Below are 14,353 nucleotides of genomic sequence, written 5' to 3'. Positions count from 1 at the left end.
AGATCTGATTCAAAACCCTTTCCTGTATTCTTTAATCCAGTTTTAGAATAGCCAGGAGACTGGGAACTGTCTTCAGGAGCCGTTGTTGCTGGAGGCCTTGTGCTTTTCCTGGTTGGGGTCAGTGTGTGATCTGATGCTGAAGCTTGTACGTTTTGTGCTGTGTGAGGACAAAAGGTGTAGAAGGAAGTTGCATTGATCCCTGGACTGACTGGTGAGGAGTCAGAGTATTGCTGTGCCTTGGCTGAGCTGGGTGTTAGACTGAGCCTGGGGCTGGCTGGGCGAGATGCTGGAATAGTCCTTGCTCCCAGTGGGCTGGAACACGATATTGCTAAATTTTCATCTCTTTGCTCAAATGGTTGAGGGTTTGGTGATTCTCCCGGGGCCAATCTAGCGATGGAGGTGATGTCCAGCAGGGTTTGATCCTGAACCATGGAGATCTGGCTGGTCGGTTCTGATGAAAGTGAAGAGCTGCTTGATATGTCACTGGAAGAGCTTGACGTAGCGAATGGGGGTATTTTCTGAGCATTATGGTCACTCCTGTTCCTCTGCGTGCTAGTGACATTTAGAGCTGGGTGTTGTGAAGCCCTAAAGACAGACAAACACACACTTTTTCCTCTGAACTGGGCTAAAGGCTCATAAGACAATTTTAGGCCTATTTGGGACAATTTAAAGCCTGTTTCCCATAATTGCATTTCCCCATAGGCTGATTAGCTTCTCATGTCTGTATAAAACCCTCTGCTCCTCATGACCGAGAACAAAGTGTTTGAGAATAAGGCACGTAAATTCAGGACCGGTTCCTCCCTGGTGCCAGCTAAGCATTTATCAGCTCTCATCAGTGTGATAATCACTGGCACATCAGTGCTCTCTTTCCCAAAAGTCATACAGCTCTGCGAGAACCGGGGATTTGGTGCAAGGGGAGGACAGGAAGGGAAGAAAGCTACTGGCATATTGACAGTGACAAATCCCAGTAAGAACGCAAAAGGTTAAAACCTGGCTTGCAGGTTGCCACAGCGCCTGCCCTCCATCATCCCTGCAAAGGGTGAAGACCTGCCTTCACCCTGGACCCACAGGCTTTAGTCTCCTGGTAGCTCTGCATGCTCACCCAGTAAATTAGGGGATGAATAAACAGACAAGATAAAACCAGAAGGGCATGACGGAATGACATCACTGTTCCTGTGGTGACATTACAGGACATTTATTTTATACGGTGCGGTGTGTTGAGGATTCTTCTTTCCCCCCTCCTAAGCTGTAGACTGCGTACAGGGGTGACCACCTATTTCAGGTGACTGGAAATGCCAACTGCATAGGCTGCCAGACTCCTCCTCCCGAATATTCTTTCCTATACTTGTCTCCTGGCTGCTGCCAGACCAGAGAGATCCCAATGCTTTTTTTTTTTTTTTTTCTATGGCTAAGTTCTAACTTAGTTTGGCAAGACTGATGGACAAGAGAGCAAGTTGTACTGCCGTAGACTTGCATTGTCCTGATGGGTAGCGAATGCAGCTAGAAGTGCACCTTGATGGGGAACACAAACATGCCCACTGTGCAGATCATGATTCGGGATTTCTGACAACCAAAGGACATGACAAACTTTCATAGCAATACCAGTGACCAACTGGTATATTCATATTCCTCTTGTGGTGGAAGACAGCAGAAAATCCTGGTCTGGATGGATATACAAGATCTAACGTGTGAAGTCCTGTCCTGTTAGTACTAGTGGCTTGATTTACCTACATATTCACTTCTCCTCCCTGCACCTTTCTCAGTGTTGGATGCAATTAAACACCAAATTTTTAAGGTCTTAAAGAGCAGGGCTCACACCTATTGGCTTCAGTGGAGTTAATTAAGGCCTTTGCTAGATCACAGCATAATTATCAGGTTTAAATCAAATTTAGAGGTTTTATAATTGGAAAAACAGACAATAAGAGAGCTACTGCATAAAACCAGAGCCAAAAAAGAAGCATAAAATGAGTTATATAAAAGGCAGGAGAGAAAACAAGAACACACATGTCCGAGGGAGCACCCATCCCCAGAAGCTTTCATAAACTGGCTGAACAGAGGTGGAAGACAAGAATTGCCAACTAGATAGAAGGAAAAGCTTTTTCACCCTGGGGGTGCTCAAACACTGGGACAGAGGCCACGAGAGGTATTGGGATCTCCATCCTTGGAGGTATTCAGGACTCAACTGGACAAGGAATTAAGCAGCTGGATCCAGCCTTGTCCAACGGACATGCTGTGAGCAAGGGACTGGACTAGAGCCCTCCAGAGGCCCCGTCCTCCCAGTGTTATTCTGTGATTCAGGGATTCTGCCTAACTATGAAAATAACTTCTTTCCCCCACAGTTTCCCTTTCTCCTTTCACTTTTCTCCCCTCTGAGTCCCATCTCACCATCTTTCTCCTCCATTGGAGCCTTCCCCTTCCATACTGAGTTTATAGTGCCTGTTGCAGGAGAGTCCCTCATCAGTAAAAAGGTTTCTAAAGGAAAACCAGTGTTGCTTTTGCAGCCCTGTGGCTCGGATGGATTGCTACCCTTTCTTTGCATAAATTCGAGGGGGCATCTCAGGCCTTTGAAAGTGTGGGCTGTGGGAGCGAGGGCAGCCTGGAGCTGGGCACCTTTGCTGTGTTGCCTTTGTAAATTGAGTTGCTGTTTCTCCATTTCTCCTGAAAACAAGGAAGGATGGCTTGTAGCGTGTTTGGTCATGCTGTGGAGGTGTTTGTGAAGTTGGAATTTGTCACAGGCAAAGCTGATTGTTCATTTCTCGTCAGAGAGACCCAGAAACCTCGTAAACTTGTGAGGATTTAGAGCCAGAGGTTCTGGCTGAAGGAGCACATCCCCACACGGGCGGATGGGGAGAGACCTGTCTGCTGGCTCATGGGCCGCTCTGGGACCGAGAGGAGGAGTGGAAAAGGGTGATCTTCTGCTACAAAGGACACAAAATTACTGGTTATTTAAAGCAGAGCCGAATCTCAGGCATTCCTTAATCTTCACTACAAAACCCCACATTCAGGAAATACGTTTTGCTGTAGCAAAGTGTAGGAAACTTATTCTGACAAGAGCAAACCCCATTTTAAGGCAACTAAAAGAAGTGCATGTTGTAACTTTTTTGTTAAACATACCCATATTTGTCCTCAAATATCTTATAGTGTAAAACTATCTGAACATCAAGAAAGCAACAATCCCTACCTATGTTCTGGGGGGAATACATAATATGCACAGTAACTGAAAGGCTATTTGGGTGCATATACAATCTGAAAGACTTCATTTCACATCTTTAGCAATGTTGGACGGGGTTGGATTTTTTTGTGGCGTTTTGTTGGTGGTTGTTTGGTTGGGTTTTCTTTTTTTTTTTTTTTGCATAAATCCAGGATTAGCTGTAGGAGATGCAATTTAAAAGAGTGACAGAAAACACGTTTCATAACTAATCTCACTGAAATTTATATAAGAAACATTTCTAATTCACCTGTGCACTGGAGGAAACAAAAAAAGTATTATAAACTGTCTTTATTTTGCTTTCCTTTTCCACCCTTTAACTTTCCTGGCTACAGTGCTAAACATTGGACTGGACTTACTTTTATCATCGTGCTTATCTCCGAAGCAGAGGAGCTGGTTGCTTAAGAAGCAATCTGAAGCTTGTTAAAGCAAAATGTCGGTCTGGATTTTAGCAGAGGTAAATGAGGGCACAACTGAGCCCTGTAACTTTGGAGTTTGCTCGTGGGCAAGGGTTTGCCTGAAGACAGGGATGAAATTCCCATTGCTTTCAATATAGCAAGGCTGGATCTTAGTGCTGTAACCATGGTGTTTTATCAGAGGGGATTTTTTCCACCTGTTTTTATGTAGTGAATCACCATGAACTGCATAAATTACAGGAAGAATTGCAAGACCTGGAGTTGAAATCAAGCTGACATGAAATAGGAAGGTGATTGCAGCTGTCAGGTACCTCCAGCAGGAGAAACCTTGACTCAACTTTGAGTGACACTTCAAATGCGTCAAGCCCTTGTTGTCTGCCTTCTTCCAGCCCTGTGCTGCTCAGCATATAAAGCATGTTCCCTGTTGTCAGAGTGACCTTGTCTGCCGTCTGTGCCTTGCCCTCTCCAGCTGAGCTTCTGCAATAGGCTTTTTGTAGCACTGAATTTGAAGATATTCAAAAGTTGCCGGCAAATCCGGCACCACTTTCCTTCTGTGGCACTTGTGACCAAGAAAAAAACAGTGGATGTTCGTTTTTATTTTTTGTGAATCATTTCCACCATGTTTTAAATCTAGAGTTCTTCTGATGATCTTGTTTGAATAGGAAAAAAATGACATTATGCTTTACGGTGAAGCACTGAGAGGCTGGTTGCATAAATCTTACTGTAGACAGCCAGGGGTGGGAGGATGGTAGAAGAGCTGTGGGATGGACCCAGGGGAAATGCCTGCAGGGTGGTGATAGGAGAATAAAATTATTTTTTTTCAAGGCCTCCTCTTTGTCAGGTGACCCTCCTAAAATGCCCACACTGCCAAAACAGTGACTATATTATTTTTTTAATGCTGAATACATTGTGAATAGTCTTTCAGTTTCTACGAGAAAAGCTGGTGTCCTGGGCCTCGGGTTTATCTGCCTCAAATAACAACCAAGGCTTTTAGCCACAGACAGTAAGAATGTGCTGTTTTCTGTTCAGGTCTTGTGTCTTCTGAGCTACCCATCTCCTCTTTGGCTTTGCCACCATACCTGTCCCTCCTTGCCTTTTGTGACATATTTATCCTGCTTCTTTCTTACCCCTTGTTCTACATTTGTCATCTGTACCTCTCCCATCTGCACCGTGGGTCGCGAGCACATTGATCTAAGCAGTGGGCTCATATTAAAGCCTACTGGTGGGAGAAGACTGGAGGAGAGGGTGGAAGTGGTATGGACACACAGATGTCTGAAATCATGTACGCTTGCTTTCTTGGGCCATAAATAACTGTGTAATAACAAAGGAAATCCTGTTGCGAAACAACTTCTATCATTTTTGTGTAGCAACTGTGCACAACCGGTGCATTGAGATCTCCCAGCCCTGCACATCTGAAAGAAAAAATCGAGGCCTCCAAGGTCAAAAATGACAGCAAATAGACTATTAAGATTGTTCAGAGCTTTGCAATGGAAATGCTGAATTTGGTATGAATGAAACACGGCTGGAGATCTTAGATGTATAGGGGCCAGCGCCATATGTTTGCACAGGAAGGCGGCTTGGTGAGAGCAGAGGCTGCCAATTTATAGCTACAGCTCCCTCATGCTGTTCTTAGCCCAGCTCAGGCAAGTCTAAACCCTGTTAAAGGAAAATTATAATTTAGTGATGGACATTAAATGGTTTAAGATAGAATTATCAAGAATGAATATTGCATTGCCCCAATCAAGACTCCTCTGGAATCGAGCTTCTGATGAAATTTATAATTTAAGGACACTTTTCAAAATGGATAGCTTAGTCTTGCCAACAGAGGAACCGGAGATCCTGCCCTGGTCCTGGCCTGGCATAAGGCCCTTTGTGCTACCTGCGCTCTCACAGTGCTCCTGGCCTGCTCGCAAACCTCTAATATTTTCTCTTCTAAAATCACTTGTTCAGTTGGTGTTTGTCTTTGATGATTGTTCAGTCTTGTTCTTTTATTTGAAGTTTTTACTGTTTCACTCTTCAGCGGCACTCCCCCAAAATCCTCGCCTCTCAACAAGGACCAGATGCCCTGTTCTGATTTTGTGTAAGGACAGAAAATATTCCTTACATGCTCTTTTGGTTCAAATTAGAACAGCCTCAGAGCATTTCTAAGTGAGGGCAGCTGACAGGTCCTCCAGGGAATGAAATGCTGGTTGAAGTGAGCAGCAGGAATAACTTCTGGTGATATGTCCTTGCGTCCTACTGGTACAGAACCACCTTTGTGTGAAGAGTTCAAAAAGAGCTCCAAATGATCTGCTGGCATTTACTCTGCCAGTGGAATGCAGGTGGTGAGTTGACCAAGCAATGGCGAGGACTTGGTGTGTTGTAGGTGACGTGCCTCTTCTCTCACACAGGCAAGCCCCTGGATAACCAAAGGGCCAGTGTAACCTTTGTGGCTGCTCGGACTTTAGCAAAGCACTTCTCCCATTGCCATTAACAATTCTCTGCTGGCCATGAGCCTGTTGCGTGGATAATGCGACAAAGAAGAGTGGGAGTGAAAGAAGTTAGAAACAATGTTAAGGAGAATCCTCTGATCAGGTATGGGCCAGTTATGGCTTGGTGGGGCTTGTTCCAGGAAGGAGACTTTCATCTGAAGGTTGTGAGGCTTTGTGCCATCATGAGCAGCAGTAACTAATGTATTTTGCTCCCTAATAAGCACAACTAATGAAGATTTTGAAGCTTAAGTTGGATTAATAAGCAAACTGTGAACCGAGAGCGGAACTTCAGTCATCACTTTATTAATATTGATCTGATTTCATTGCAGTAGATAACTGATGTGGAGCTCAAACTGATGTAATATTGAGGAATGGCCGCTGTTCTTTAACCTGATACCGGACTTCTCGTTTGCAGTTTGCTTTTACAGCGTTGTCAGCACACCCCTGGAGGTAAGCTATGTGTCCTTTACATTGATGTACTGGGGCAGGGCTGGGCGTAGGACCAACAGCGCCTTGTTGCTGCTCCTTAGAACACCTAATGTCAAGTATTGTTATTTGTTCTTTGAAACAAAGACCTTTGGACAGTCTTCATAATGAAATAAGCACGTTTGAGCACTAGCCAGTAGCTTGGCAGGCAGGGCATTTTCTTGGGAAATATGACCCAGATAACTTTGTACTAATAGACATCCTCAGGCCTGTGAAAATAAAGGATGTGGCTCTGCCTGTGGAAAAGGTCCATAACTGACATAACATTTTCAAGGAGCAGGAGTTACCGAGTGAGCTGATGACAACCCAAGCTGGAGAGTAGCACTAGCACTCTCATGCCTGTGCAGAGACCACCTGCAGTGACGTGAGACTGGAGCGCTGTTCCAGCAAGTCTGATGAGGGATCAGGACCCTCTGTTCTTAGGATTATGAACATCAGGCTTCCATGAGGATGTGGCTGAGATGCGCATCTCAGCAAGACAGAGGCAGCAAAATGCTATGAGGTTTCCAAATTCTAATAGCGCAGAGTCAGCAAGTCACTTCCCCAAGTCTCCCTCCTGCTGAATGAAGTATCGCTTTCTTTGCAAGGAAATAGATGCATGAAACTGCTCACAACTTTCCCCCAACTGATTCTTATAGCATAAAGTAAGATTATTTTTTTTTTTTGCAAACACTGAATAAAAGCATAACAATTTTCTGAGTAAGTGCAAGAAATGGCATTAATTATACTAATGTTCTTGTCTACCAAAGCTGCTTTCAGTCTTTTTTATATTCAATAGCATGCATCATCATGAATTGGTGATAAATATAGATGAAAAAAGGTAGTGATAATGAAAGTTATACAGGTGTAAATTAGAGCATATTTTTAAACTACTATGAAGTCACAGTTTCTTGAGATAACATAAAATTATAGGATATGTGCACATCCTAAACTGAATCCTGGAGAATTTTGTACTGTTCGTATGCTAGCTGATTATCGTTTGGGCAATGCTGTCTGGGAAAGTTACAAACCTCTATTTCCATAACTTCCTGCTCCCAATCTTTTTCTTAATGCCAAGGAGCCAGCGTGGGGACGGTACAAGCCATTGTGTATTGGACAAAATTGAGCCATGGTCACTTACTATTTGGGGAGCAGCTATGGAGGCACTGTAACCTCAGGTCCCCAGCCTCAGCCCTCTCCTCCTCAGTCCTGGAAAAGAGAATATAGAAGTAGCACCTTTAACAGAAACAAAGGCTGCTCCCAAATGTACATACATGGAAGGGTCAAAATCAATAAGAGTACAACATACCTGGGCTCCTCCATCTATAGCCAGCCAGGCCCATTATGGAGATCGTAATGGTCTCAGGAAGGACTCGGTTCCTTTGGCTTTGCCCCTCTCAGGGGAAAGCTCATGTAAAGAGGCCATGGGGAATAGAAATGAGGGGCTCAGGGCTGCGTCTCTCCCACTCTTTCACTCTTCAGGATGAATCTAAGCGTCGGGGACTAACAGCATTGTACAGTACGTGTGTGTTGGAAGTGGGTATGTTGCTAGTGCTACACCATTTAAGTGCCAGTCCATGTAATTTTCCAGAAGGAACAGCTCTGCAGATAAACCTTCCTGTGTTGCAGAATAAAGTACAGAATAAATCCAAGGCAGAATGTTACACTCACCCCTGTGTGCTAATGAAAGGTGAATAGTCAGATTGGAAATTCTTATTGATGTCCATATGAAAAGATACTGACTCTGTAAATGAGGTATGGTAGGTCAGTAGCTTAAAGCCTGCTCAGATATCGAGGTGACCAAAGAGGAAATCAGAGCAAAAGGTTGGCATGTCTTTGGAAAGCATTGATATGATCTGCACGACATCTGATATGAGCATAATGGAGTTAGAGAAAGAAAACTGTGAGTAGGATACATTAGAGAAATGTACAAAAAAGGAAACAATAGCGTATGCGAATGATGATTTGAAAAGTTCTGATTCTCATAGTGTTGGGAATAGTCCTGATTTACTATCCCTGCAATAGCTTTAGTCCTTCCGACTATTTCAAACTGCTCCTAGCACTTCAAAACTACAGTTTCTATTCCTGCAGAGTCATTTTGTCTGCACTGGTATCAATGGCTGTTTGAACTCAGTTCACTCTAGAATTTCACCAGGAGCATCTGCCTGATGTTGGGTTGGTTTTGCAGATCAGAGTAAGGGCTCAGTCAGCAAGAAAAATGTTGTGAAATCAGCTGTGATGCCACAATGGGTGTTAATGGACAGCTGCAAGTTGGCAAATGTTGTGCTATGGATGAGTGAACTGTGGAAGGCTGAATCTTCCAGATTTACTTGCTAAATTTGTATGTTGGTTTAACAGCACCCACTAAGTGAGATTTGCTTCACAGGGAGCAAAAGGCTGGATATCAGACTGGAGACAGGGCTATGCTGATCTCTAGGATCCCCTCTCCCACTTGTGCCAGGGTGGGCTGACCTCCTTACCACTGTCTGCAGTAGCTTCAGTTCCAATGGAACTCAACACGCCTGGCCTCACGCAGGGACACCTCCCACTAGACCATGTTGCTCAAAGCCCCATGGCCTCGAACACCTCCAGGGATGGGGCATCTGCAGCTTCTCTGTGCAACATGGGCCAGGGTCTCACCACCCTCATAGTGAAAAATTTCTTCCTAATATCTAATCAGAATCTTCCCTCTTTCAGTTTAAAACCATTACCCCTCATCCTATTGCTCCACTCCCTGATCAAGAGTCCCTCCCCAGCTTTCCTGTAGCCCCTTTCGGTACTGGAAGGCTAACTTTTTATTCCTTGCTCAAGGCAGGGGCAAAGGGATAGCGGTCCTTTGTCTGTGTGCGTTACACAGGGCATTACAGAAGCCAAATAGCTGGGCAGTGGGAAGAGGAGAAGTTCCTGGCACGTTGACATTCCTTCAGCTGACGGTCACTTATAGCTTGTCAGACTGTATAGGAGAGAACAAAGAATCCCTGTCCCTTTGGCTTATCTGGAAGGATCCTGAGAGCAAAGGAAGCAGACAGGTATGTGGAGGGTTCCTTCTCTGCTAGCTGGGGTGAAGTGTAGGTAATGGACTATGCTCAAGATCATATGGGGCAAGAGCATTCATATGAAACAGAGCAGAAAAAGAAATTGAGAGGCAAGGAAGAGAGATACCTATTATGAACTGACACCTAATAAACTAAAAAAATTGAAATAGATGGGCAAATGTTATAGACGAATATTCAGGTAAAAGGAAAACCAGAGAAAAAGGGAGGACAACCAATAATAGGCCAAAGACTGAAACCAGGCATGTTGCAGAGAATTCTACCGATAATTATATAGAACACTTAATACATGAATAATACGTCCAAGCCTGTATCACTTACGTGTTCTGCTTAGAGTTATTCTGAGGACTATCACATCTTTTATATCTGAAGAACTGTAATATCTTTTGATTTTATGGTATGAACTACAGAGTCTATTTTGTCTGGACTTTTCAAAGTATCCCGGGCCTGGGAAGTAAATCATAAAATATAACACCATGAATCTGTGATTTTTCAGCAGCTTGCTTAAATGTTTTCCCAGTGATAGAAACAGTAAGGTGCTCAGCTGTTGAGAGACAAAGTCTGTGTCTTTGCGGTTGCAGGTAGTCAGAGAATTTGTTGGTGTCTATGTAAACGGTCTCTGTTTGCAACCCGGTTGTGGTTCTGTGCGGCCGTAGGGCTGGTGACTATGGGCACTGCTTAAGGTGGAGTCAAACCAGGCTGTGGAGCTGCATTTGGGGTGTACACATATATTTTTTGTGATTTTAAAGGTCTTTCCTATGCTCTTCACAGCTGAGGCAGTTTTTTGGATGTGGAGGTTATCAAGCAGCAGCGACGCAGGCTGGGGGAGGCTGACGTGCGAGGGGAGGGATGGGGTGGGCTGATGGGGACAGCGGGGGTCAGGGCAGCAGGCCATGCACCAGTGGGGCTCAGCCCTTGCAGCTCCTGCACTGGGTGGTGAACGTGGTGCACACTTGTTAAATTGGGAGTTCTCAAGGGAGCATTTCAGCTCTCTAACCTAGTGCATCTCTAGTAAATCTTCTGTTGTTATATGCAGCTACATGCGATTAAAATTAAGTGAAATACAATGGTTACGTTTGAAAAAGTACTTGCTAGATTAGCAGTATTTTACTCTCGGTATTTTTTATAAAGCAAATTTCTTCTCTGTGAGCAGGGGCCTGTAGAAGAATATTCCAACAAAAAACTTCTATCAGGCAAAGTGGGGCTAATGCTTTTCTTCCCTGTCTCCCAGAAGATAAACTGCAGCTGTTGGGAATAATGAGAAAGCTTCAACTTCCGCTAGAAATATATTGCTCTTAGAAAACTGCCTATTGCACAAAGTCTATTCAACACAGAGGTTAGATGTGTGTGTACTGTGGCTGCTGGATGGTGCCCGGAGGCAAAGGAACATGCAAAGAGGGTAGTGATAGGTACAAAGTAACAGGAAGGAAGAAAGGCTGGAGGGTTTTATTTATGAGATATGGGAAGGAACATGGAGGTGGAGGAGTAGGAGGGAATGTGAAGCATCCCTGGATATATGCACAGGAAAGACAGAGAATTTAAGTTATTTTCTATTTGTGCAAAGGTCGGAGCCAGGGGAAGTTGTGTGTTTGCTGGGACTGCTGGCACCCCCAGCATGTAGCAACACTGCGCTGCTGATTGATGATCCCTGGACCCCCTGCAGTCTCAGAGTATTCCCAGGTCACAGTAGGGAAGCTGTCACAGTAGGGAAGCTGATCATGAATATGCTAACTTCAAAAAAAAAAAAAAAAAAAAAAAAAAAAAGGATGCAATGCTGCACAGCTTTAAGTCTCTGGAATGATCCCATGGTAACACTGTCTCTGGGCTTCTTATTATGTATTCAGATACAACAATTAAAATAATGTGATATAAAAAAAGAAAGTCATAATCATGAAGTTTGGGAACACCACATGCTTGAGCTGTGTTTGCCAAGTGTGCGTGGAGGGGCTTGGAGGATGTGACCAACAAGTGAATTGTTCACACAAATTCAAAATCAACAAGGAAGCTGGAAGGACAGAACAAAATACACAGTCCGGTCATAAAGCAAGTGGCAGAGACAAAGCATTGTCCCTGTATGCTGGTCAGGGTGGCTCTGACCAGTATACAGAGCAGTCACAGGGAGCAGGCTGTTCTGTATGCATGTTGCCGAGTATGGAGCTTGTTTTGAATGATACATATAAAACAAGAGTTTGTACTGGCCAAGGTGGGACTTGTTGCTTGCCTTGGGCATATGTGTGTTAAAAACCTTGCTAGTTGCCTGGACAAGTTCCAGCCTTCCTTCCAAGAGACCTGACAAAGCCTTGATGCTGCCTTTGGCTTGTTGTCATTCTTTGGGGCCCTTCACCTGTTTATGCAGCGTGTTGGGACCATGGTCTCTCAGATTACAACTAATCCAACGTGGCTTTGATTGAAAAGTGTTACGTGGTATTGATTTCCATGCATGTAAAAATGGGGGAGGGAGGAGAGCTGTGTAATATGGTGAGTGCAAGAGGAATCAAAATCAAACCACACAATACCTGTGTGAGATAAAGAGGATTACTGTCCTCTATGCCATTAATGTTTTTTGCTATTTACTGTTCCAGAAAGAGCAGTAGTGGTACTTTATCAAGTTTCCTTAGCACTTCCCAATGTAACTCCACATATTCTGTTTGCTTAAAATTCTGCCAGTCTCTCGTCTGCAATTCTCACTTCAGCAATCCGGCCGACTGTTTTCCCTCCCTGAGTGTTGATTTCTCCTGAGGCACAGGCTGACCACTTCCTCTTCACTGTGTTTGGGGGATTTTTCTCACACACAGAATTTTTTAAAATTCACTGTCATCTTTAAGTGCAAAATTACGAAAATCATGACTGTTTGAATCATTTTTCTCATGCTTCCAGACTGACTGAAAGGTAGAGGGGAAAACCTTGAAGTTGGCAGAGGAATAACTCTAACAACAGAGACTATTAGTTAAGGTTGGGTAACCAAAGCAAAGGAATAAGCATGGAAATTCTCTAGTTCTTCCTGCTCAGGAAAGCTCCTCACTTTGCTCCTGAAATGTCTGATCATTTCAAATCTTCTCTTTCCTCAGAGCTTCCCAACCACTCTCTTCCATCTCTGAGAAACTGCCACATTGGTCAGAAGAACAAGAATGAATTCTCCTTCTGTTTTCTGTCCCCAAAAGATCTTTACATTATTTCCAACAACAGGCTTTCAGTGAGGATTCTCTGTACGTATCAGCCTCTCATTCCGTGAAGGTATCCCTATGGAGTCCATCATACCTTCCCTGCTATGTGAGGTCAGTATTTGCGTGTTCTTTACATTCTGCAATTTTAAGCAAAGCCTTAACCTTCTCATGAAAGAATGAGGGCAGCAAATAGCTCAGTGCGGCCACACGGGCCAACTGAGAGTGCGTGGGGTCAGCAGTGTGGCGGGTGGGCAGTGTGTGGTGACGGGCAGAGTGGAGGATTGTCAGGACTTAGAGTCCACCTGAGGCCCTGGTAGCAGCTTAGGGGGCACTGCGGAATGCTTCTGCAGTGCGATATGATGCATGCGCTGTATTTGCGTGGAGGAGCTCAGGAGGATGGGTTGTGTGGAGGAGCCTAGGATGGGTTGTAGGCATGCGACTATGGAAGATGGCGACTCCAAAGTGTCCTAGTGGTGGCTGGAACATGTCTTGGCAGCCATTCGGATTATTAGGAACTGCTTACTACACGTGCTGAGAAAGGATGGCTGCAACATTTGTTATATCCCCACAATTTTACCTTTCCAGAGAGGGAAAATTGGCTTGTATTGGCAGCATAGCTTCTTATCAATTCCTATGAATCAGATGTGTACTGTAAGGACTTGTCAGTCTTGTGTTTTAATGAGTTATATTAGAAAAGGCAGGCACTGGGACATCACAAAATTTAAGAAAAAACAAATCAAGGAGGATCTTTTGTGCTTGTCTTTAACACACATCTTCTCCAAGTATCTCAGAGACTTCACCCGTGTGTGCTGGAACGGGTGAGAGCCTGGATTTTCTGAGACTAGAGGAGTCCATGAAAACCTCCACTGATGGAGCGACTGACTGCACTGACCTTTCTCTGAAGTACTTCATGGCTTCCTGGTCTAGGAAGTTCTGCTCTTCTCGAAAGCCCTGCTCAAAGATTTTGCGCTTGTGTCTGAACTCAATGACAGTCTTAGTGTAAGAGTTCAAGGTAGTAACGGAGGCCGCCATGCAGCAGGTGAAAGAGCCCCATGCCAGACTGTGGAGAGAGAAACCAGCAGACAGAGCTGGGTTAAGACAGCAGCTCATGTTATATTTCTGACGCCAAGAGACACACATACACAGGATGCAACTAGGCAGGTAAGTCAGTGGTGACAAACCCCTTCTCCTCACCTTACCTCAAGTGGCCTGTGGCACGTGCTCAGGGGTGCAGGCAGGGTGCCGGGCTAGGGGCTGGGCACAACTTTCATCCCGTGGAGAACCATGTGGCAGAGTGCTAACGTGAACACTCGGTGCACTCTGACAGAAGAGCTGAATGCCTCTTGATTTTCCTTTGAAAGGTTTCAGAGCTTTGCAGACAAATGCTAAAACCTATAGAACAGTAATGAACTCTTGGAAGGAGTAATGCCCCAGAGAGCACCTCTTTTGGACCAGTGGAAGTTCTCCAGCACCCATGGGTGACTGTCTCTGCACAGCGCTACTGCAGGGATGGTTTCTGTTCGGTTTCTTATGCCTTCATCAGACTACTGTATTTCCTTCTTTCCTACTTAATGGA

The 14,353-nt window shown here is 44.5% G+C and overlaps 1 protein-coding gene across 1 annotated transcript in view; it reads right to left on the bottom strand.

Annotated features, from left to right (window-relative positions):
• Positions 1-545: 545 nt before the first annotated feature.
• The window catches only part of GSG1L (GSG1 like), a 55,628-nt gene continuing 41,820 nt past the window's right edge, over positions 546-14,353 (bottom strand). Inside the window, exons 5-7 of the mRNA XM_054212325.1 lie at positions 13,670-13,837; positions 7,702-7,769; positions 546-585 (exon numbers count right to left, since the gene is read on the bottom strand). Of these exons, the coding sequence (XP_054068300.1) occupies positions 563-585; positions 7,702-7,769; positions 13,670-13,837 (259 nt within the window). The 3' untranslated portion in view covers positions 546-562. The remainder of the gene's footprint in view (positions 586-7,701; positions 7,770-13,669; positions 13,838-14,353) is intronic.

Source organism: Rissa tridactyla, chromosome 8, assembly GCF_028500815.1.
Source record: "Rissa tridactyla isolate bRisTri1 chromosome 8, bRisTri1.patW.cur.20221130, whole genome shotgun sequence".
In the NCBI taxonomy this organism is placed as follows: domain Eukaryota; kingdom Metazoa; phylum Chordata; class Aves; order Charadriiformes; family Laridae; genus Rissa; species Rissa tridactyla.
Note: the sequence above shows the minus strand (reverse complement) of the source record. Positions and strands in the feature narration are given on the sequence as shown.